At 40.5% G+C, this 23261-nt stretch overlaps 1 protein-coding gene across 1 annotated transcript; it reads left to right on the top strand.

The window, feature by feature from the left end:
• The first annotated feature begins 17712 nt into the window (after window positions 1–17712).
• On the top strand, window positions 17713–22644 carry LOC115755639. Its single transcript, XM_048274621.1, has 8 exons — window positions 17713–17916; window positions 18056–19774; window positions 20103–20193; window positions 20617–20774; window positions 20886–20937; window positions 21076–21158; window positions 21232–21325; window positions 21659–22644. Exons 2-8 carry the CDS (start codon window positions 18137–18139, stop codon window positions 22255–22257), a joined length of 2715 nt encoding a protein of 904 aa, XP_048130578.1. The 5' UTR covers window positions 17713–17916; window positions 18056–18136; the 3' UTR covers window positions 22258–22644.
• The last annotated feature ends 617 nt before the right edge of the window (window positions 22645–23261 follow it).

Below are 23261 nucleotides of genomic sequence, written 5' to 3' on the forward strand. Positions count from 1 at the left end.
AGAGCATCCATGTATTATATACATATACAGTCGGAACACAGTTCAAAAAATAACACCTAAAAATTTGAAGAGGAAGAAGCTCTGTTGGCCTTTAAACTCGGAACACAGTTTCCGCCGGCTGAGGGAGCAGGCTCGTCAACACAGGTTCCTCTAGGATGGAACCTGTGTTGAAGAGTTGCTCCATCAGCAAGCGTAAGGACATAAAAAAGAAAAGCTCGAGAAAATTCTAGAATACGAGACATTTACCTTATTGCCTATCTCTAAGAATATTCTAAAGTAATCAAAAAAACTCTAGAACCCTAGAGACGAAGGTCCGTGACACCTGCTCCATCAGATGTTGCCTAGTGTAGAAGCTGACAGACCCATTGAATAGAATGGAACCAAGAGAGGCCATTAAGGCAGTGGAGTGTAAGGATGCCTAACCAACAATGGATACGATGAAGGAGGACGCAAACACGAAGACTATAGAATTCCGTATTTGTTCCGTAAGCGATCTGTCATACTTGCGAGAATGTATGGGCAAATATTGATGTCCCTGAATACCCCGCCAAATGATGTTTGATTCTTGCCTTGAATTCCCATTCGTGGGTATAGTCTATTAGGACAAATCCATTGACCGTGGAGGACCCGAACTTCATTCCAAATCACGTTGTATTAAGCTAGCAAAAACAGCCCTAGGACAAGACTATAGCAAACAAAGCTATGCATATCAACAACTCGCTTGCACTCGACAGACAGACAAAATCCTTACAATGATGGATGAGTGAAGCAAAACAAAAAAAAAAAAAAAATTGACAAAAAAAAAAAAAGGCCTGAATATATTGCACGAAGCATGAATTAAACTGAAATTTCTGAATCAACAGGGCGAGCAAAAACCATATTCAAGTTTGGTTTAACGATTGACTATTTTTTTGCCACTGACTATCATAGAATAAAAACAAAAGTACCCCACAAATTAGACTATGTCTCGAACTTGAGTATGATTTGTGGAATTTGACCCGAAGCGAATTGTGTGTTGAAGTTCAGCGCACCTTGTGCCGACATGCTCGACTTGCTCAAGAAGGTCTCCATAGGAATCGTTGAAATCACCCGGGTGAAATCGAGTAGGGAAAGTCTCACTGGAAAGTGTTTTCCATTGAACCAAATGATTGAAAGTCCAGAAAACTAATTCCGGGAAAACACTTCCCCTCAAACAAACACACATAAATACAGTTACAAATGTAGTATCGTGATTCTCGGCTTCCTATTCACAAGCTGATCCAATGTACAAGCAGTTACAACTCCCAAAGTTTCGGTGTTACTCAATTATCTCGCGATATTCTTGTTTTCAATTGGCATCTCGATCTTTGTGTTCTCTCTCCAACACATGGCCAAATTTAATATCATTTTAATCATCCATGTAACTCGCTTGATGGAGAGGAACCTGTATTGAAGAGTTGCTCTATCAGCAGGCGTAAAGAGTTCAAAGAGAAAAGTCTTGACAGAAAATTCTTGGTCAAGTGTTGGATGATATAAATGAGAGGGAGATGTCCCTATTTATACAAGAAACCTCTCATTACAATCGTTGATCCACTATTTGATCTATTGGCTTAGAATGCATCTCTTTATTTAACAACTACCCCTCATCTAACGACTATCGACATTAAAAACGGGAATTCTAGACATAAGACATTTACTGTATCGTCCGCCCTAAGAATATTCTAAAGTACTCAAGAAAACTCTAGAGATCAAGGTTTGTGACACCTGCTCCATCAGGGTGCTACTAAGCCGTGTTCCTAGTGCAGCAGCCAACAGACCCAATGAATAGAATGGAACCAAGAGAGGCCATTGAGGCAGTGGAGTGTGAGGATGTCTAATCAACGATGGATAGAGGACGCAAACACGAAGGCGGTAGAATTCCCTATTTACTCTATAAGCATCTGTCGTACTTGCGGGAACGTATGGGCAAATATTGATGTCCTTGGATACCCCGCCAAATGATGGTTAGTTCTCGCCTCGAATTCTCATTCATGGGGTACGTGTTATTACAGCAAGGACAACTCCATAGACTCTGTTTCTCGCTGATTTCCCAAACTTTACGCGCCTTTTCGACGTCGCTAGCTTCCTAGGGACAGCTGGTTCTCGAACGATGCTGAATCCTTGCGAAAGAGGTTGTCGACCAAGCTCGAGAGATAATTCACCACATCAGAGAGGCGGGATCAAACGTGAACAGGCTAATCACACCGATTCGTTTATGTATTTGGGGAAGAACCAACCCTTTCCATGGAGAGAGCACAAGCGATTCAAGCTATCATAAAACAAGTCGGGTTGGGTTTCAACTTTTAGTACTTATAGAGTTTCAACATGTTATCGTAGTGATGCCTCCTAAACAAATTAATTGCATTGTAGGGTCTTCCATGTCTGGATGGTATGGCTTTAGACACCCCACATGGAAGACAAGGTGGATCTTTAGCTTGGCAAGAAGCTGAAGTTTTTAGTAAACTTATCCTACTTTCTGTATGATAGGGAATATCCCCTCATACTTGCGGCTGACCTCCTTACTAAAAAAGAAGGAAAGATTTGGGGGGAATCGATTCAAGAGGTCATAAAGCAAAAGCCGCTTCATCTAATAGTTAAGTCCTTAGGTCGACACCCAGTGACCAAGCACTCCCGCCCCCAAAAGCAAAGACCGAACAACATGTTGTCGAGGACACGTCTGAAGAGTAGGCCGGCACCCTCTAAGTTGACCACACTACCCACTAATGGACTTAGAGGGGGGCAGGCAAACGGGAATTGATTGAGAACCCGAACCACTTGACTGATTAACCTTTTGCATTGGTACCAATTTAGTCCTAAGCCTTTTATAAATGCCAATTCGGTGCCAAACCTTTTGCATTTATGCCAATTCAGTCATAAATTTTTGTATTTATGCCAATAGAGTCAATTCGGTCAATTTTGGCTTGAAATTGCTAACATGGAAGTTGTTTGCCCTACGCGGCAATGTTGGTGCTGACGTGAACATTTTTTAATATTATTTTAAATATTTTTAAGAACATTTTAAAGCATTTTTTGGGTTTTTTTTAAATGTTTCTAAAAATATCATTAAAAATATGTAAAAATATTAAAATAATATTAAAAATATACATGTCAACACCAACCATGCCACGTAGGGCAATCAACGTCCACATTAGCGATTTCAACCCAAAATATCGAATTGACTCAATTAGCATAAATGCAAATGATTTGAGACTTAATTGGCACCAACGCAAAATGATTATGACTAAATTGACACCAAAAAAAGGTTTAGCATTGAATTGGCACAAATGCAATAGGTTTAGGACATTTTTGACAATTTTTCCTTAATTTAAATAATTAGAAAATTCTAAATCTCACAAACGCATGTATTTAAAATCATCTAATTAGAATAGACTTTAAAAAGTGGCAGTTATGTATTTTTATCAAATTTGGCTAAACAATGATTAGCTATAATGTTTCCTTACGACCTCATATCAAACTCGATTTTTGCATCAACGATAAACCAGTGAGGCGATTGTTTCAAAATGTAATTCGATTTAAACAAAAAAGTGTTGGGATATCAAAATTTCAAGAATCGGACCGAACGACGGCCATAATATGATATTCATTTATGTACAAAATCGTTCATGTTTGAATGACAAGAATATTCCAGTATTTAAGAACATCATACTAGATTTTATTAATATGGATGTTCTTGTTAGCTCAAACATTATATCGCCAACATTCCTTCCATAGCATTCTACTATCCCATTCTTTCCCTAGCCACCTTGGGATCCACCTGGAATCGGAGTTCGACGTAGTTGTCTGGACATCATCTTTCATAGCCACTCATTCACTTCAATTCTTGGAAATCCACACTCTACACTATTTTTTTTTAAATGTCGAACCACATGTTCAGAATAATTACGACATGGGCTTTCCATAGATGTAATAATCAAGTAAATGGAGACCTTAGACGAAAAATTTATGCTCGATTAAAGTTTGGTCAACTTTCGGTAAAAAATATAGAGATTAAATCAATCTTGCAAAAGCCTTATCAAACCGTTCAATGGCCTTGCAACTAATCAAAAGTGCCCCGGGCAAGATCATTTGGGTCTTTTGCCGTGCCTAGCTAGTGGTTCTTTTGCAACTTAGGATCCTCTTAAATTCCCAAAAAATATAACTTGTAAGCAAAAGTGTTATTTCAAATCATAAGAAACTTTGCTAAACGACATTCGTGTATTTTATACCAAAATTTGACCAAATTTTAATCTAGCGTGAGTTTTTTGTTTTAGGTCGTATTTACTCAATTTTTTCTTTATCTATGGAATGCCAATGTCCTACTTATTCCAAAAATATGTTTCATAATCCTATGCTATTTCCTTTTCCTTACCCATCTTAGTTTATTAGTTTAGAAGCAAATAGAGCAGAACCCATCTTATCGTATGCCAATATTTTGTATATATGGTTAGCGTAAGAAGCATTATTCTAAACTAAACCAAGAATCCAAAAAGACAAATTTACAAAATTTGAAATATAATTTGTTATCATTTGGATTAGTAAAATTTACAGTTTTCAATCATTGTGATCGGATTTTTAATAATCATGGCCACTCATTCGCTTTGATTCTTGGAAATCCACACTCTAAACACTATAAAAAAAAAAAAATCAAACCACTTTTTCAGAATAATTAGTAAATGGGCTCTCTAGTAAATGCGACCTCACATGAAAATTTTTTGCTCGATTAAAGTTTGGTCAATTTTTAGTAAAATGTAGTCTTTTCAAATACTTTGGATAAGAATAGTTCTTGAAATATATAGGTTAGTCTTATATAGCTCATGCCTCTTTATGTATTTTTGGCTCATATCCGTTTCTTTTATCGCGCCGTCTTTTCAATAGACTTTACATCACATACGGTTGTGAGACTTCAAATATATAATGAATGATGATGAGGGATCCAATCTATGTACCCTTACTTGATAGCCCGAAAGATAACTCCTATCCAATTTTTGAAGTCATTTTTGAGTAAGAGTAAGCCGCACTATCACCTGAGCCCCAAAAAATAAAAGATTCAAATTTTAAAATGAATTAACAAAAACATTTCAAGCTAGCATACCTAGAGTGAAAGAGGTTATCGACCAAACTCGAGAGAGACATCACTACATCAGAGAGGCGGAATCAAACATGAACAAGCTAATCACACAATTCTTTTATGTATTTGGGGGAGAACAACCCTTTCCATGGAGAGAGCACAAGCGATTCAAGCTATCATACAACAAGTCGGATTGGGTTTCAACTTTTAGTACTCATAGAGTTTCAACATGTCATCGAAGTGATGCCTCCAAAACAAATTAATTGCATTGGTGTCAATTCAGTCATAAACCTTTTGCATTGGTGCCAATTCAGTCCTAAGCCTTTTATTAGTGCCAATTCAATCCTAAACCTTTTGAAGAGAAAAAACTCTCCTTTCATTCAATGAATATTTTTTTCTGTACATTTACAATACTCAATCCTATCATATATATAGGACATCCGATAACCCTAATTAGGGGATATACAATAGGAATGATTCTATACTAGGAAGCATACTATACAATAAAAAACTTCCTAACAAAAAGGCTAAAATAGCTCACGACCACACTCCCCCTCAAGTGGGTGCAAAGATGTCTTTGATACCCAACTTGATAAGTGAGCAATGGAATTCTCTACTTGATACGGCCTTTGTCAATATATCGCCTAACTAGTCTTCGGACTTGACAAATGGTAACTGGATCACTTTTGCATCCAAATTCTCTTTGATGAAATGTCTGTCAACCTCCACATGTTTAGTTCTATCATGCTGAACTGGATTATGAGCAATGTTTATGGCTGCTTTATTATCACAGAACAATTTGATTTCCAAACCTGGTGGATACCCGAGCTCGGTTAGCAACTTCCGAAGCCATAGAAGTTCGCATAACCCATTTGCTACACCTCTGAATTCAGCTTCTGCACTAGATCGAGCTACAATCTTTTGTTTCTTACTTCTCCACGTAACAAGGTTGCCTCCCACAAATGTAAGATACCCCGATGTAGACCTCCTATCTGTCACACTTCCAACCCAATCCGCATCTGTGTAACCCTCTACTTGAAGGTGGCCATTCTTTGCAAATAGCAATCCCTTTCCTGGGGCTGACTTCAAATATCGAATGATGTGCAATACAACACTCATATGATCCTCACTAGGTGTATGCATGAACCGACTCACCACACTTACCGCATGAGCAATATCGGGACGTGTATGTGATAAGTAAATCAATCGGCCTACTAACCTTTGGTATTTCTCTTTATTAGTAGGCGTCTGATCAAGGTACTCTCCAAGCTTCCAGTTTTGTACCATAGGAGTGTCTGCAGGCTTGCAATCAAGCATGCCAACTTCAGTCAAATGATCAAGGACATACTTCCGCCGAGACAAGTAAATCCCTTCCTTCGACCTAGCAACCTCGATTCCGAGGAAATATTTCAAACCTCCCAAGTTCTTCATCTCAAACTCCCTAGATAATAATTCCTGCAGTCTCATAATCTCTGCACTATCATTGCCTGTAATAATCATATCGTCTACATATATGATAAGAGCCGTTATTCTTTCTTGAGCACCTTTTAAGAACAAAGTGTGATCTGAATTACTTTGGGAGTATCCATACCTTTTCATAACCGAGCTAAAGCGACCGAACCATGCACGAGGGGACTGCTTCAACCCATACAATGACCTTTCCAGCTTACAAACCATGTTCGGCTGATCTGCGCATTCGTATCCAGGTGGAAGCTCCATATAGATCTCCTCCTCTAAATTTCCATGAAGGAATGCATTCTTCACATCAAATTGATGCAAAGGCCAGCCCAAGTTTGCAGCCAGAGATAACAACATTCTTATAGTATCTAACTTCGCAACCGGAGAAAATGTTTCCCGATAATCCACCCCATAAGTCTATGTGTACCCTTTAGCTACCAGTCGCGCCTTATACCTCTCAATAGTGCCGTCTGCCTTATGTTTGACTATAAACACCCACCTACATCCAACCGGCTTTTTATCCTTTGGTAGTTCCACAAGTTTCCAGGTTCGATTTTTCTCCAACGCCTCCATCTCTACCTCCATCGCTTGAAGCCATTTCGGATCCTTCATGGCTTCTTCGACTCTGTTTGGAACTTGAACCGAGGAAACCATGGACACGAAGACTTGTAGTGGTGTGGACAGCCTCTTGGCGGATACATAATCTGCAATAGGGTATCGAGATCGACGGTCCTCTACATCCGGAGAATATCGATTCGGTGGTTTACCCCTATTATGCCTAACAGGTAGCTTATAACTAGTAAGCACATTAATATCTGCAAAAGAATCAAGTACGGTGGAAGTACTTACCTCGTGTACATTCTCGGGAGCTTGGAGTGGTACTGAAGAGGGCGAAGAGGGCAAAGATGAGGGAGGATGTTGTAGCTGTGAATCGGTTGACACCTGTTCGGACCCAATAAGTTGTAGCTCGGTTGCTACTGCTTCTGTGCCGCCCGGCCGTGCGCTTATCTCACTTCCGTGAGGCAGTAGTTCAAAATCTTCAGCCTCGGAATCGTGCGGCCGTGCGCACCCATCCGTCACTCCTGCAGTCCCAACCTCCCACCAATGTCTGGTTCTACATCCAGTCTCCCCCTGAACAGGACACCTGGGAGGGAAGGAAAAAAGGACTCCGTCTCGATAAATGTTACATCCATGGTGACATACGTGCGCTTCCCGGCAAGATCATAGCACCGATACCCTTTACGAGAAGGGCCATAGCCAAGAAACACACATTTGATCGCACAAGGGTCAAGTTTGGTCCGCTGATTTTTGTGAAGATGGACATAAGCAACACACCCAAACACCTTAGGAGGCAATGTAAGAACCGAAGGAAGAGACACATGGGCGGCAAGCGATTGCATTGGCGTACGATAGCTCGGAATGCGGGAAGGCATGCGATTTAACAAATAAGCAGCTGTAACTACAGCAGAATCCCAAAAACGATGGGGAACATGGCCACCCTCCAACAGTGCTCGAGTGGTTTCAAGAAGATGGCGATTCTTGCGCTCAGCAACACCGTTCTGCTGAGGAGTCCGAGGGTAAGAAGTTTCATGTATCAAACCATGTTCCCGAAAATAAGCTGCAAGAGGTTTACTTAAGTATTCACCACCATTATCGACCGGGAGAACCCGAAGTTTGGCCCCAAACTAAGTTTGAATCATACGGTGGAAAGACCGAAAGATAGCTTCAGCCTCATTCTTATGTTTCATCAAATATAGCCAAGTCATACGTGTACAATCGTCAACAAAGATGATAAACCATCGAAACCCGGATACGATAGTAATAGGAGACGCACCCCATACATCAGAATGAATTAAGGAAAAAGGAGTGGAACCGATATTCGAACTTGGAGGAAAACAAGTACGATGGCTTTTTGCCAAAATACATGTATCACACTGAAAACTAGAGTTTGATAGACCATGAAATAACTTGGGAAATAAATGCCGTAAATACCCAAAGGATGGGTGACCTAAACGACGATGCCATAACCAAAGTTCCTTCTCTTGAGCTAACTGTCCATGAGAATGATAGGTTCGTCCGTAAGTAATTTCATCCAAGAAATACAGCCCCTCCCTCTTAGTACCACGCCCAATAATCTCCTTCGTGAGAATGTCCTGAAACAGGCAAAAATCGGGGTACATAAGCACAACACGCTTTAACTCACTAGTAAGCTGTCCAACCGATAATGCACGATTAGACAATGTAGGAACAAGTAAGGTATGAGATAGAAAGAGAGAAGGCGTGACGCACACACGCCCAGCAGCCGTCACAGGAAAGCTATGCCCATTGGCATTGTAAATATGATCTCGACGTGGTGTAGTAGATGTAAGAAGGTCACCGGATTCCGGAGTCATGTGATCGGTGGCGCCGTAATCAATTATCCACCCATGCTGATCAGCACCACGTCCATTAGCAAAGACAAACCCATAATTACCTTCGGGAGATTTGGCATTAGCAGATTTAGGCTCCATGGGAATTAATGCCAAGCCGCTAGTCACTAAGGAGGCTTGCCCTCCATTCCGCCCCTTCTGTGAGCCTTGTTTCTTCTTCTTGGTCTGAAAATCATCCCACCGGTCCGGATAACCATGCAGTTTAAAACAAGATGCTGCTGTATGTTTAGGATTCCCACAGTGAGAGCACCCCTCGGATTGAATTGGCATACCAGGTCTAGGGCGAGCTCTCGGGGTAGAAGGCACTAACCGGAGATGCGGATCACCCTTGCCTTGCTGCGACACCATGGCGGAACCGGAGGTAACCCCGACGGGAGTGGACATCATGATAGATTGGCGCATATCCTCTCGCCCGACCCGAGCATAAGCTTGCTCAATAGTGGGGAATGGATCCATCTTCGTAACATCAGCACGAACATTATCCAGGCGGTCATCGAGACCGTCCAAAAAAATATAAACTCGATCTTCATTAACAATGGCATTATACCTTAAAATATCGGCCGGGAATTGCATAGGATTAGGACGTCGGAAATCAATCTCACGCCAGAGCCCTTGAAGATCATTGTAATATTTCTCGATGGGTCTACCGCCTTGCTTCAATTGAGAAATCTGCCTCTTAAGATCATAGATTTGGGAGGTGTCAGATCCATCAAAAAAGGTTGTTGCCACGGAATCCCATACGGCTTTAGCAAGAGGAAACCGAATGAAGTTTGGTATCAAGGCTGGATCCATAGAATTGATAAGCCAACCTTTCACCGTAGAATCATCGGTCTTCCATTGTCGAAAAAACGGATCAGTGGGAGGGGGCTCAGGGGAACCACCATTCAAATAGCCCAGTTTGTCTTTGCTCGAGACATACATCTCAACAACCCGGGACCATACGCCATAATTTTTTCCATCAAGCTTGACAGCAATCGGTGTAGCGAGAGGTTCAACGCGCGGCGGCGCGGCCTCTTGGGTCAAGAGCCGCTTCATCGCAGCGGTCAAGTCTGCTAGAATGTCAGTAGCAGAGGCACTAGCATTCGCTTGGTCAGTTGGAACAATCTGCTGTTTGTCGGCCATGAGATCAAGTCCGAAGTAGATCGGACGGGACGAAGTTGATCGGCGTGAGACGATGACGCCGCGACAAAAAACGACCAAAGGATCAAACCCTAGGGCTCGATACCATGAAGAGAAAAAAACTCTCCTTTCATTCAATGAATATTTTTTTCTATACATTTACAATACTCAATCCTATCATATATATAGGACATCCGATAACCCTAATTAGGAGATATACAATAGGAATGATTCTATACTAGGAAGCATACTATACAATAAAAAACTTCCTAACAAAAAGGCTAAAATAGCTCACGACCACACCTTTTGCCTTGGTGCCAATTCTGTCCTAAATATTTTGCATTTATGCAAATAGAATCAATTCGGTCAATTTTGGCTTGAAATTCAAGCTATCATACCTCGAGTGAAAGAGGTTTAGGACTGAATTAGCACTAATAAAAGGCTTAGGACTGAATTGGCACCAATACAAAAGGTTTATGACTGAATTGATAAAAAAAAAGGTTTATAACTAAATTGACACCAGTGCAATTAATTTGTTTAAGAGGCATCACTACGATAACATGTTGAAACTCTATGAGTACTAAAAGTTAAAAACCCCAACCTAACTTGTTGTATGATAGCTTGAATCGTTTGTGTTCTCTCCATGGAAAAGGTTGGTTCTCCCCCAAAATACATAAACTAAACCAAGAATTCAAAGAGACAAATTTACAGAATTTGAAATATAATTTGTTATTTTTTGGATTAGTAAAATTTACAGTTTTCAATCATTGTGATCGGATTTTTAATAATCATGGCCACTCATTCGCTTTGATTCTTGGAAATCCACACGCTAAACACTATTTTAAGAAAAAAAAATCGAACCACATTTTCAAAATAACAAGTACATGGGCTTTCTAGTAAATGTGACCTCAGACGAAAAATTTTTGCTCGATTAAAGTTTGGTCAGCTTTTAGTAAAACATAGTCTTTTCAAATTCTTCGGATAAGAATAGTTCTCGAAACAAATAGGTTAGTCTCATATTGGCTCATGTCTCTTTATGTATTTTTGGCTCATATCCGTTTTTTTTTATCACGCTGTCTTTCCAATAGACTTTATATCACATGTAGTTGCGAGACTTCAAATATATGATGAATGATGATGAGCGATCCAATCAATTTACCCTTACTTGATAGCCCATAGGATAACTCCTATCCAATTTTTGCAAATCATTTTTGAGTAAGAGTAAGCCGCACTATCACCTGAATCCAAAAAAATAAACAAATTCAAATGTTAAAATGAATTAACAAAAACATTTCAATTTTAGGTTATTAAAGTCAAGTTGAATTCAATTTTGAAGATTAGAGTATGCCTGCGGGAACAAGTCACCTCGGACTTCTAGTTTCTCCAAAATTTCCCTATTTTTTTTGTTTTCAATTTTGGAGAGCACCACTTTACCTTGTTCAAATTAGACTAGACTAGAGTACGCCTGGTACCCTGACTTCTAGTTGCTCCAATTGGTCTTTTGGTTTCTCTAAAACATTTGTAACAAAAGTCAAGGTTCATTCCACCTAGCACGAGTTGACTAGTTTCTTCAAAATTTCTCTAAAATACTTGTTGAATTTTTGTTTCTCTTTTTTTTTTCTATTAAAATGATTAATAATTTCAATCTTTTAGTTAAGTCGTGACCTCGCACTTCTAGTTCACTTCTAGTTTCTCCATTGATTTTTTGTTTTTGAAGATTCAATTTTGGAGACCATGGCATCATCTTTTCTTGATGATTTGTAGATTTTTTGTTTTAAATGTTAAAATGAATTAACATACCCACCCATTACAGTTCAAAAACCCAAATTATTTCAGTAAAAACTCAAAAGGAGAAATTTTCATTTCTACCGTGGTTTGTTATTTTTCCTAACTGCCTTTGCCGCCATTTTAATAAATGATAATGATCCTCATTAGGCTCATCCCTTTAGGTCCTACGGTGGTGGGTTTATAGAAGGGAAGGAAGAGAGTTGATTCGGTCATGTTGGAAACTCTCATAGTTAAATTTGATAGTGAGGGGAGGTTCTTATCCTTGACGGTTGATTCCAATGTCTCTATGAGATTTCATATTTCTTTCTTTTATCCATTCTCTTATGCTGAACTAATGGACAAGTGGGATTGATTTCACATGCATGAGTTCTTAATTGCTGGATGAATGCTAGGGCCGGGGCCAATGCATACACACATCGGATGGTTAGATGGTTAGAGTCGAACCTCTGATCATCATCATGTGCACCCATGATCAATTGTCATTGGGTTGTATTATGATTGATTGCTTGCATCAGTCGAATGAATGAATGTGAATGTTTGGGAAACCCGACCCAACTGTTGTTGGCCTAGGCAGGAGGTCCATGGAGGTGAAGGTGGTCCAAGATTGAAGATGGTGGTAAGGTTGATGTCCATTCTGATCTCAATTTGTAATAGCTTAGTTAAAGTACTTTGGCTTTAAATAAAATCATTTTTAGTTAGAAAGATCACAAAATAAAAATATAGAGAATAGAGTTCTTTACTTGGCTCTCGCCTTCAATGAACAAGAAGTGACCAATGTGACTAAAGACACGAATTAACCATTTGGGAATTGGGAAGTGATGACTCAACTTCGGATAAGTGGTGAACGCTCGAGATCTCGGTTTTGATGATCCACACTTCCAATCCAATAAGATTAGGGAGTCTCTAACGTGAAACAAGAAATGGATTCTCCCAAAAAGGCGCAATAAGTTCTCCAAAAGTTCAATGTCGGTTCCCATTATGACCCACCAGTTCTTCAAACCACTTTTCGAGCATTGCTCGAGCACCTGCAAAAAACAAACCCAAAGTACTTATGTTACGGTTAAAAAAAACAAGAACTGTAGGTTCAGAGGGGTGAAGGGAAGTGTCCAAAATATCGGGATATGTGTTAAAAAAAGTCATAAATCTAATGCATTATTACCAATTCAGTCCTAAATTTTTTATTGATGCCAATTCAGTCCTAAACCTTCATTTTGCATTGGTGTCAATTCAATCCTAAATCTTTTGTATATGTGCCAATTAAGTCTTAAACATTTTGTATTTCTGTTAATTGAGTCAATCGGCCAATTTTGGTTGGAAATTGGCTGACGTGGACGTCGGTTGTCCTATGTGGCACGGCTGGCATCGACATGAATTTTTTTTTTACTTTTTAATAATTTTTTAATGATTGAGAAAAGAAAAATAAAAAGAAAAAAAAACCAAAATATTGATTAAAAATATTTTAAAATATAAAAAAAAATATATTCACGTTAGCGCTAGTCATGCCACGTATGACAACCGACGTCCATGTTAGCGAATTTCGGGCCAAAATTAGCCGGATTGACTTAATTAATAAAAATGCAAAAGGTTTAGCATTGATTGACACCAATAAAAGGTTTAGAACTGAATTGGCATCAATGTAAAATGTTTAGGACTAAATTGTCATCAAGAAAATGTTTAGAACTAAATTGGCACAAATGCAATAGGTTTAGGACGTTTTTAACACTTTTCCCCCAAAATATCCATTCAATTCATTCATGTATTATATATAAACAAACAACGAACTCGAAGTACTCATGTTACAATAAAAAACCGGACAAACACTCGTTTATGAATATGGTCGAAGGACACATCATTTATGTAGACAGGATTTACAAGTGATACGTAATATTTTAATTGGTCGTATGACTATTCAACCGGGTCACTCTAATGGTAATGCAGATTACTTCACTTGAATCAAATGATAAGCAAATTTTGTTGAAAAACTAATGACTATTAGATCATTTGAGGCAATCTTTTCAAGAACGATTCTGCTTCTTTGTTTTCGAAAAAAGTGTTTTTTTTTTTTCCTTCTTAACCGGGTAGTTTTTGAAAGAAATGGTAAGTACCAAGAAGCTGTTGGTCCGGTAACAGGTCACGCTTTTGTGAAATTACTAAGTCATTCTTGACAGTTTACACATATATTTTGAATACGAATATTTTTGCTTGACTAAATTGTTAAGTAGGTGGATCGGAGTGGAGATTATCAATTTATGGAGCCGGGCTCAAATTTTTTAACCATCTTGAAATGGACCGATCAAAAGGGCTTTCTTGAAAAGCCCTCTCTCTTTCTTCTTTACAATATCTTCATGTTCCAAATCTCAGATGAAGTCTTAATCTCCCTATTCAGATCCCGCTTTTCTTTTTGGCCAGAAATTATTCAGGTCCTGCGTGAAAACTAGACTTTTGTGACCTCTCCTAATATTACTTCTCCGACATTAGCTTTGAGGCGCTGCGAATATCTTTCACACGTACTCAAGTTCCGTTTTTTTACGGTCCCTCGAGTGATCGGTCCTCCGGTGCATCCAAGTTAATGGATATTAGTCATTGCCCGATTCATCATTGGCACATAGTCTACTTAAAAAAGGACAACCTACTTGCGGTCTTGATAATGCTGCTGTTTTTGCTTCCCTAATCCCACTTGCTTAATTAAAACGAACATGCTCAGCATTGTTCCTCAGAGATCCTCGTGGGATTGTTAATGATTTGGCATTATTTAATTCGATGCATAGCATGTTTTTATATGTCCTAATCCATCTTCGACCTTCCTTTAGTTCCCGCCCAAACAGCCTGTTTGAGAATATATCCACGAGGCCTGTCTGCATTGATTGACCTCAATTTGGAAAAACTCTTATGGGGTTTGATCTTTGCACCAGTAAGGAGAGCTTTTTATCCAAATGGTGAAGCTGTACACCAACATAAAGCAAATCAAGACAAGCTTACAGCAGGTAGAGGCAAAGGAGCTACGGAAAAAGCACCTCGTGCAGAATACTTAAATCTATCTCACCCGAAAGAGGAAACGTAGGGGCAAGAACATAAACATCGGATTCAAGTTTATATTAGTTGGAACAACGTGCGTGTATCATGGCATGCTGACCATGCATACGTGTATAGGAGAGTATAAAACTTGCACGAGCTTGGACTTAAATACTTCGTGTACACGATGAGGTGCACATGAACGAAGGTTTGGGCTGTTGTAAGGCCTATTTATTTAAGGAAAAATGTGTTAAAAATTCAAGAAAGTGGTTCATTGTTTGAGAAACTGATGTATGATGAGGATCATGAGTTGCATTTCCTGTTTTGGTTCAATGGATTCTCTCTCTCTTCTTCTTTTCAATTTGATAGAGATGATGGTGGATTCTCGTGGCCATTTTCTTGTGATTCTCAAGAGATCTTTCTCTTTCCTTGTCTTCTTGTATTGGTTAGTTTATGCACGAACTTGCTCAGATGGGTTTTAAATTCAATTACAAGGTCAACCCAAAAGCTACACCCCTTTGACAAGGGATTCACATTGAGATGTTCATTAGGAGGAAAGTCTAAAATTTCTGGCCCTTGTACCCAGTGTAGTAGAAAGGAAAAACTGTATCCTAAATGGTGAGATTATCGCTGCTTCAGTACATCATCAATACTCAACATCAAACTTTCAATCGCTAGTAACAAAAAGGCAAATGGGAAAAATTTAGAAGGCACGTAATGAGGATTACAAATTTGATCGGTGAAATGAAGATCGATAGATACAATAGGATAATTCATGCGAGGATGAGTTGAACGCCTCAGTTGAATAATTGCGCCATTCATCTAACAAACATGCCAAAACTATTCTTGCTTTTGATACCGGAGTGATTGCCTTCCAAAGGGAGATTTCTAGTCACCACCAAAAGAAACCCTAATGGTCGCATATTGCTTACCGGATCTCGACGAGATTACTAGTACAGAAACAAACAATAGCTAGCCTTTTTAGCCAACAAATAGTACCTTGTTCATGTGCTTCTTTGATCAACGAGTACCCAAATTTCACGTGCGAGTAGGGTCAAAACCCTCTTTTCTTTTAGTGGGTAACATCTCCATCTCCATCTCCATCCGACCACCACCCCCCCACACCCCCCCCCCCCAAAAAAAAAAAAAACCTAGATTTCCATCTCCAGACTTCAACAACGCGTGATGAACTGGAAAGCAAAATCAAGATTAACAACATTAGAAAAGCTTGGCATGTTTGACTAGAAAAGAGCTCGTAAATCAAGGTCATGGCCGTCCCTCTGGCCTCCTCGATAATGAGTCTTTCATTTTCTAACTTAGCCTCTAAAGTCACTTAGGTCACCAGCAAAATTCCAGCTGGCACGCCTATCTACTTTCTTGGGATAACATCAAGTAGCAACCAATCTCCTTCATCAACCTAAATTGTTTAACCATGTAACATAATCTAATCCTCCAACATGTCACCGGATTCCACGTCATCCTTTGAGTCCAACAAGGACTTGTTATATGAGTTGTATCTTACATAATCTTTTATCAAACATATTGAAAGGGAAAAGAAATAAGATTGTTGTATGGTCTGATTGTCCAAATGGAAGCAAACCACACACACGGACGCTCGTAAAGATTGGTGAAGAGTTTTCTTTTTCATGATGGGAGTTAGGGCTTTAGAGCTTAGGAGCAAGGAGAGAGTAGAGTAGGCAATTCTTTTTGTTGCAAATGGCAATTCCGCAATGTGGACTTTTGACTTTCTCTTATTTTGGCCCATTTGTTCTGGTGTTGACCCCTAAAGCATTATCTCTAGAGCACCTAGATTCTCTTTCTGTCATGAAGTTGCTAATTATGTCTCTCGACAGATGACCCCGCAAAGGATAGTCCACATTTAGAGTGCTTCCCTACCTCTATGCTTCCTAGGCAAAAAAAGCAAACAAACAAACAAAGATGGAAAGGGAAAATGATCTGTTTTTCTTTTTTTTTTAATCTCAAATGATGGGCAAACAGTCAGGTGCTTATTCAAGTTAATTAGTCAGTCCATTCAAGTACCAAACAAGAATCCGTCGCTATCATATTCGGTAAACTCATCTAGCAAACGATCATTAGTGTCTCCGACCTTGCTCTTTTTCCTAATCCTTCTCGTTGTATTCCTTACACGTTATGGGAGAGTTCTAGTAGGGCACTCGTACATGTCCTTTAGGAACCAATCCCCGTTGTAATCTCGTGCATTGCATTGTACTAAGTAACTTTGATACTCATCCCTAACATTCAAAACTTCGGAAAAAAAAAGGAAATGTCCAATCAACATCGGAGAAACACCCGTTTGGTTCTAATGGGGGCAAAGGTTGCCTCACGCTTTCTTGAGAGCTGAACCTCATTAAATGGTGGAATTCAAAGAGCAACGGGGAGAAGCAGTTGAGAGAAGAGTGGGGAGAAGAGGCGAGGGACACGATGGAGTGGTTCAATGGAAATGGTCCCCAAACAAATTTTGCAGCTGAAACGTGTAAATTGGGGGAGGTGGGGTTGTCACCTTTCTCACTTGGCAGAACTGGGCTGGATAGCATGTGGGAACAGTAATGGAGTTAGATGTGTCTTCGTACCTTGTTTTGGCATCGGTCTTCTTGGGCTCGACTCGCGTAAAAGCCCGATTCGACTCTTACCCCGACTCGTCACCTTATTTGAGAAAAAAAAAATTGTTTTCGAGAAATTGTTTTTCGATTTTTCCGGCGTCTAGACAAAAACATAAAATCAGTTTTAGCAGAAGTTCCCCCAGCAGACTTCATGTCCGTGCTCAAAACATAAAATCAAAAGGAAAATAGGGGAAACGACACTCAAATCTCCAATCCCCACCTCTCCTCTCTCTCTCTCTCTCTCTCTCTCTCCATACACACACTTCAACAAAAAAAACCGAAAAAACATTGCCAAACCCAACAACATCAGTTTTAGCAGAAGTTCCCCCCCAGCAGGCTTCGTTCCCTCCAACGCACTCATCTCTGTTCCCCCCATCAATCATCATCTGGATCTGCATTCCCGGTATTCTTTACTCAATTTCGTCCGATCTCATCTCTTGCTCTCTCCAAACACGCTCTGCAGCCGCCTTGCCCACTTGAAGAAGGAATAAAAAAAAAAAAAAAGAGATTCTTTTACGTCTGAATTCTTTTGATCCTTATAGCTACTGCCCAATGGATCCCTCGGGCAACATGGCGTTCCCGTTTTCAATTTCGTGTCTTTTTGCGGCGAAACGAGACTGGCGATGGGAGTGAGAAACGTTGAGCGGTACGAAACGATGACGAGAACGGCCGACACGAGAGAGGACGAGGACGAGGAAGAGCATTTCTTCGAGTCCCTCGATCGAATCACCTCCTCGTCTTCTTGCTCTTGCTCCAACTCCGATGACGAACCGGAAGACCCGAATCCTGATTCCAATTTTGCATCTTTGAAGTCGTTGCGTGTACCCAAATTCCCAAAGACTGTGGCCAAGTACGACGTTTGGATCTCCGAACCGTCCTCGGTGCGCGAGCGTCGGTCGCGGCTTCTTCAGGAAATGGGTCTCGGCGCTGACCCGTCTCTTTCGCGGGCAGGAAACGATAAAGGCGCTGGTCAAGTGGACTTTGCGAGGTCAGTGTCATCGCATTGCTTGAGGGCTCAAGAGAACGGTGGCAATTCCGTGTTCTGTCGGTCCAAGTCAGAGGCTTCCTCGGACCGCAACGCTGCGTCGGGTGACCATTGTAATGTAAATCCTACGCACCATCGTGTTGGTTCTGATTCTTTTGTCGCTGTCGATAATGTTAGTCCGTTTGTAAATATTGATCATGATGTTGTCCAACCACGCCCCGGCAAGGGAACTGGATCTCCAGTTGCCAGCGCCATTTCGCCCAACAAGCCGCCAATAGCAAAATATTGTAGGAAGATGGATGAGCTAAAGTGCGATTCTGTGAGCTCTGCTGTTGGGTTGACTGGTAACTCAATGATTGCTTTCAGGGGTGGTGTTGTGGCGTGTAATAGTAATGCTGATGATGGAATTGTTTGCACAATCAAGAATCTTGACAATGGGAAAGAATTCGTAGTGAATGAATTTAGAGAAGACGGCTCGTGGAATAAGCTAAAGGAAGTCGGGACTGGGCGGCAATTGACCCTAGAGGAGTTTGAAATGACCGTCGGGCATTCCCCAATTGTTCAAGAACTGATGAGGAGACAGAATGTGGAAGAGGGCCACAAAGATTTCTCCGATTTGAGCTTGAATCGGGGTAATGGTGTTGGGTCAAAGTTGAAGACGAAAGGTAGTTGGCTTAAAAGTATAAGGACAGTGGCAAGCACGGTGGTAGGGGGTCACAGAGAGAGGCGAAGTAGTGATGAGAAGGATACTGCGTCGGAGAAAGGTGGACGGAGGTCCAGCTCAGCAACAGATGATAGCCAGGATGCCTCATTTCATGGGCCGGAGAGGGTTAGGGTCAGGCAGTATGGAAAATCTTGTAAAGAACTCACGGCACTTTACAAGAGCCAGGAGATACACGCTCATAACGGGTCGATTTGGAGTATCAAATTCAGTTTGGATGGGAGGTATCTTGCAAGTGCTGGTGAGGACCGCGTAATTCATATTTGGAGAGTATCAGAGTCTGAGAGGAAGGGGGAGTTGGTGGAAAAACCAGAAGAGGGCAATTTTAGTCTTTTATTTACCGCTACTGGTTCGCCAGAGCGAACCACGCTGTCTCCTACTGTGGATAATTACCTGGAAAGGAAGAGAAGGGGGAGATCATCAGTAAGCCGGAAATCAGTAAACGTGGACCATATGCTGGTTCCGGAGACTATGTTTTCACTCACGGAAAAACCTATTTGTTCATTTCGAGGACATTTGGATGACGTGCTTGACCTGTCGTGGTCGAAGTCCCAGGTCTGTCACTGATCCGTTTTTTATGCTGGGTATGTTCTGTAGTAGTCATCTTCTGAGATGTGATATCTATAATTTGAATTCTGAATGCTTGCTCCTTGTCATTAATGTACTAACAGACCAGTATTAGGAATAAACAGTTATAGCCAAACCTTTTGCTGCACGAACTGGCAACTTAGATGCTTGAGGACTATACCATCAACAGGTTCTGACTGTTGCACATAACGTCATCCGACACTATGATGCACAGCGCCTTATATTTCTTTTAAACAAAAGTTTATGCCGAGAATAAGTTTGCATGTTTTCTCATGAAGATCTGGTTTCTCCTCAGCACTTGCTCTCTTCATCAATGGATAAGACAGTGCGGTTGTGGCACTTATGTAGCAAGTCTTGCTTGAAAGTCTTTTCGCATAGTGACTACGGTGAGTGCAGTTAAAGTGCTAGTTTCATTGCTTTAATTTCTTGTGTCGTTTGTTTAACTATCGCTGATCTTCTAATCTATTGCCTTCAGGATAGACTAGATCATTGATGTACTGCAAGGTGGACTTCTGAGTATTGTCACATGATCTTATTGTTCATATGTTTGTTTGATAGGCGATTCCCTCTTTCATTGGAAAAGACGATTCACATCCCACATAGCCCCATTTTGCTTGCACATAATCTCAAATGTAGTTTGTTTGCGATAAGCATGGCACTCTGATTCTTATGTACGTGATTTTTGACTTAGTATTAGGGGCAGGACTAGTTCACAAGACCTGTAAACGTTTCTTATTTTCCTAATTTCCTCTGCAAAGTTGTCAGATTTAGCTCATCATGTGTATCTTAACATTACGAATTTCCTGCAGTAACCTGCATCCAGTTTAATCCTGTTGATGATAGATACTTCATTAGTGGATCCCTAGATGCTAAGGTTCGGATATGGAGCATTCCGGATCACCAAGTCGTTGATTGGAATGATCTTCATGAGATGGTTACTGCGGCTTGCTACACACCAGATGGTCAGGTTAGCTTAAGAACCTCTCCAGTCAGGATTGCAGCAGCATGGGTGTGCCTAGTCAATGTAAATTGCACATTGCCTTCCCACAACTAAAGCTAGTTCTACCGTCTTTTGTAGGGTGCATTAGTTGGTTCATACAAAGGAAGCTGCCATTTGTATGATATTTCTGGTACGAGTTGAATTCTTCCTGTCTTCCTTGCAGGTAGCTGCTTGTTCACATACCCCTAATGGAATGGGTAGAGCTGTTTTAGCAATTAGTTTGCATATCCATAGGTTTTACTGATTACAATGTGTATTTTCGTTTTAGATAACAAACTGCAACAAAGGAGTCATATCAATCTGCAGAATAAGAAGAAGAAGTCTCAATACAAGAAAATCACTGGTTTTCAGGTAAATGAGTGGCTGTATGATCAAGATATCTCTGCGATTGCCATATTAACGTGGCTGCTTCTAATATTGACAGTTTGCTCTGGGAAGTTCGTCTGAAGTGCTTATCACATCTGCAGATTCACGAATACGGGTGGTAGATGGAGTTGATTTGGTTCATAAGTTCAAGGGTAGGCATATTACGTTGTTCATTGTACCTTAATTACCTACACTGAGCCAAATATTTGGTATTTCATGGTGATCACATCTATTCAGTAATGTTACCAATTGTTTATTTTTCTGGTTCCCAACTAAACCAACTTAAACCCAGAGCTCTGGATGTTTGATGGGATATAAGTCCTGAGCAGATAATCATGTTCTCTGATCATATCTATCTTGGTCTGATTGACCTCATATGCTTTCCAGACATGGTCTCCTTGACGTAAAATTGCTGGGTTTGATGCTCATTGGTCTGTTTCATTCTCTCCATCGGCCTATTAATCTGTGTGTTGGTCCTGTGACAGGATTTCGAAATACCAACAGCCAAATTTCAGCCTTGCTCACAGCTAATGATAAATACATCGTCTCGGCCAGTGAGGATTCTTATGTGTACGTGTGGAAACATGAAGCTGACTCGAGACCCAGCAAAAGCAAAGGTATCACTGTCACGCGGTCATACGAGCACTTCCATTGTCAAGATGTGTCAGTGGCTATACCTTGGCCCGGCATGGGTGATGCATGGGGATTGAGTCACACTTGGTCACTTGAACAAGATATGCCTTTAACTAACACTGCCATGGCATCAACCGTCAATCATCCTCCTACACCTGTTGAGGAGATACGTTGTAACGAGGCCTCAAATTCGGCATCTGGATGCAGCAACAGCGCACTCCATGGAACTCTATCAAGTGCAACCAACAATTACTTCCTCCATCGGCTGTCAGGCTCTTGTTCAGGGGAAAGACTTACCTTAGGCGCTGGGAGCCACAGCCCTCGTGTCAGAGTGGATTTCTCCAATGGGATGAATGAAAGCATGTCAGCATGGGGCCTCGTGATTGTGACTGCTAGCCTTAGGGGTGAACTCAGGACATTTCAGAACTTCGGGTTCCCGCTCGGTATTTAAGGTATGAAAGGAATAAGAGAATGAGGAATTGAGAATGGTCTGGGAAAAATAGATTTGATTAATTGCTGATGCATTTTGTTTTACCCTTAGCTGTTAGTGTGAATAGGGGGATAGAGGGTGGGATTTGTAATTTTTTTGGCGATGTTATGTTTTCCCCTTGTGCTCATGCTCATCAGATATAGAATGTGAACTGCTAATATTCTGATTGGGCATTGAGAAATGAAATGTAGATTTGATCAGAAGTGTGGAAGAAAAGAAAAGCAAAAAATAAAAATAAAAGATACACAGGAAAATAGAAACTACTGAGTTTCTGCATTCAAGAAATGTAGAGTCAGGAGCATCGAAGACGCATATTGGATTTGTCAATGAAAATTTCTTTTTGTTGCACTTTGCCCAGATCTTGTGCAGAATTCAACTTTGAATAGTTGATCTATTCTTTTGTTTATGTAACATGATGCTTGGTCCTTGCCGATCTTCAGGTAGAGGTAGATTTTGAATGATTGAGTGCTGGATGTAATGATTGAGCAGATGTCATGGTTGCCGGTACTGGATCTTCTCCCTATCGAACATTGGTGAGTTTTTGAGCAAAGTTCTCGAGGAAAATGGAAATGAAAAGGCGTGTGCGTGCGCTCTGTTTCCGATTGTCTTTTCATATGCATTCTGCAATATGAAAGAGCTGTGACATCACGTATTGCTTTTCTTCGTTTACCATGCTGCAGCAACGTTTCGCATGATACAGTAGGAGCTGAAACTACAATAATATGAAGTGATGCAGTTTGATGCAAGGTTGATAGCTAAAAGGAGTAAAATTTCTGAATGTCCTTTTCCTTTCAGATGGGCATCCAATTCATTTGCGGTTGAGTTCCAATTCAAATTCTTTGTTGGGGTACTAAGGTCTATTATTTTGGCCTTTCGAATTCAAATTCTTTCCTGTGGTAGTGATACCATGTGTCCGCATGGCCATCTAGCAGGAATTCCTAGAAGGGTATCTGCCCAGAAAACCA

The sequence above is a fragment of the Rhodamnia argentea genome, chromosome 2 (assembly GCF_020921035.1).
Source record: "Rhodamnia argentea isolate NSW1041297 chromosome 2, ASM2092103v1, whole genome shotgun sequence".
In the NCBI taxonomy this organism is placed as follows: Eukaryota; Viridiplantae; Streptophyta; class Magnoliopsida; order Myrtales; family Myrtaceae; genus Rhodamnia; species Rhodamnia argentea.

Bases quoted from the DNA above. Each gene is read 5' to 3' on its own strand.
- LOC115755639 (XM_048274621.1), top strand. From the start codon at position 18,137: ATGGGAGTGAGAAACGTTGAGCGGTACGAAACGATGACGAGAACGGCC. The intron at 19,775-20,102 runs GTCTGTCACTGA...GTTTCTCCTCAG, and splicing joins TGTCGTGGTCGAAGTCCCAG to CACTTGCTCTCTTCATCAAT. The intron at 20,775-20,885 runs GTTAGCTTAAGA...CGTCTTTTGTAG, and splicing joins GCTACACACCAGATGGTCAG to GGTGCATTAGTTGGTTCATA.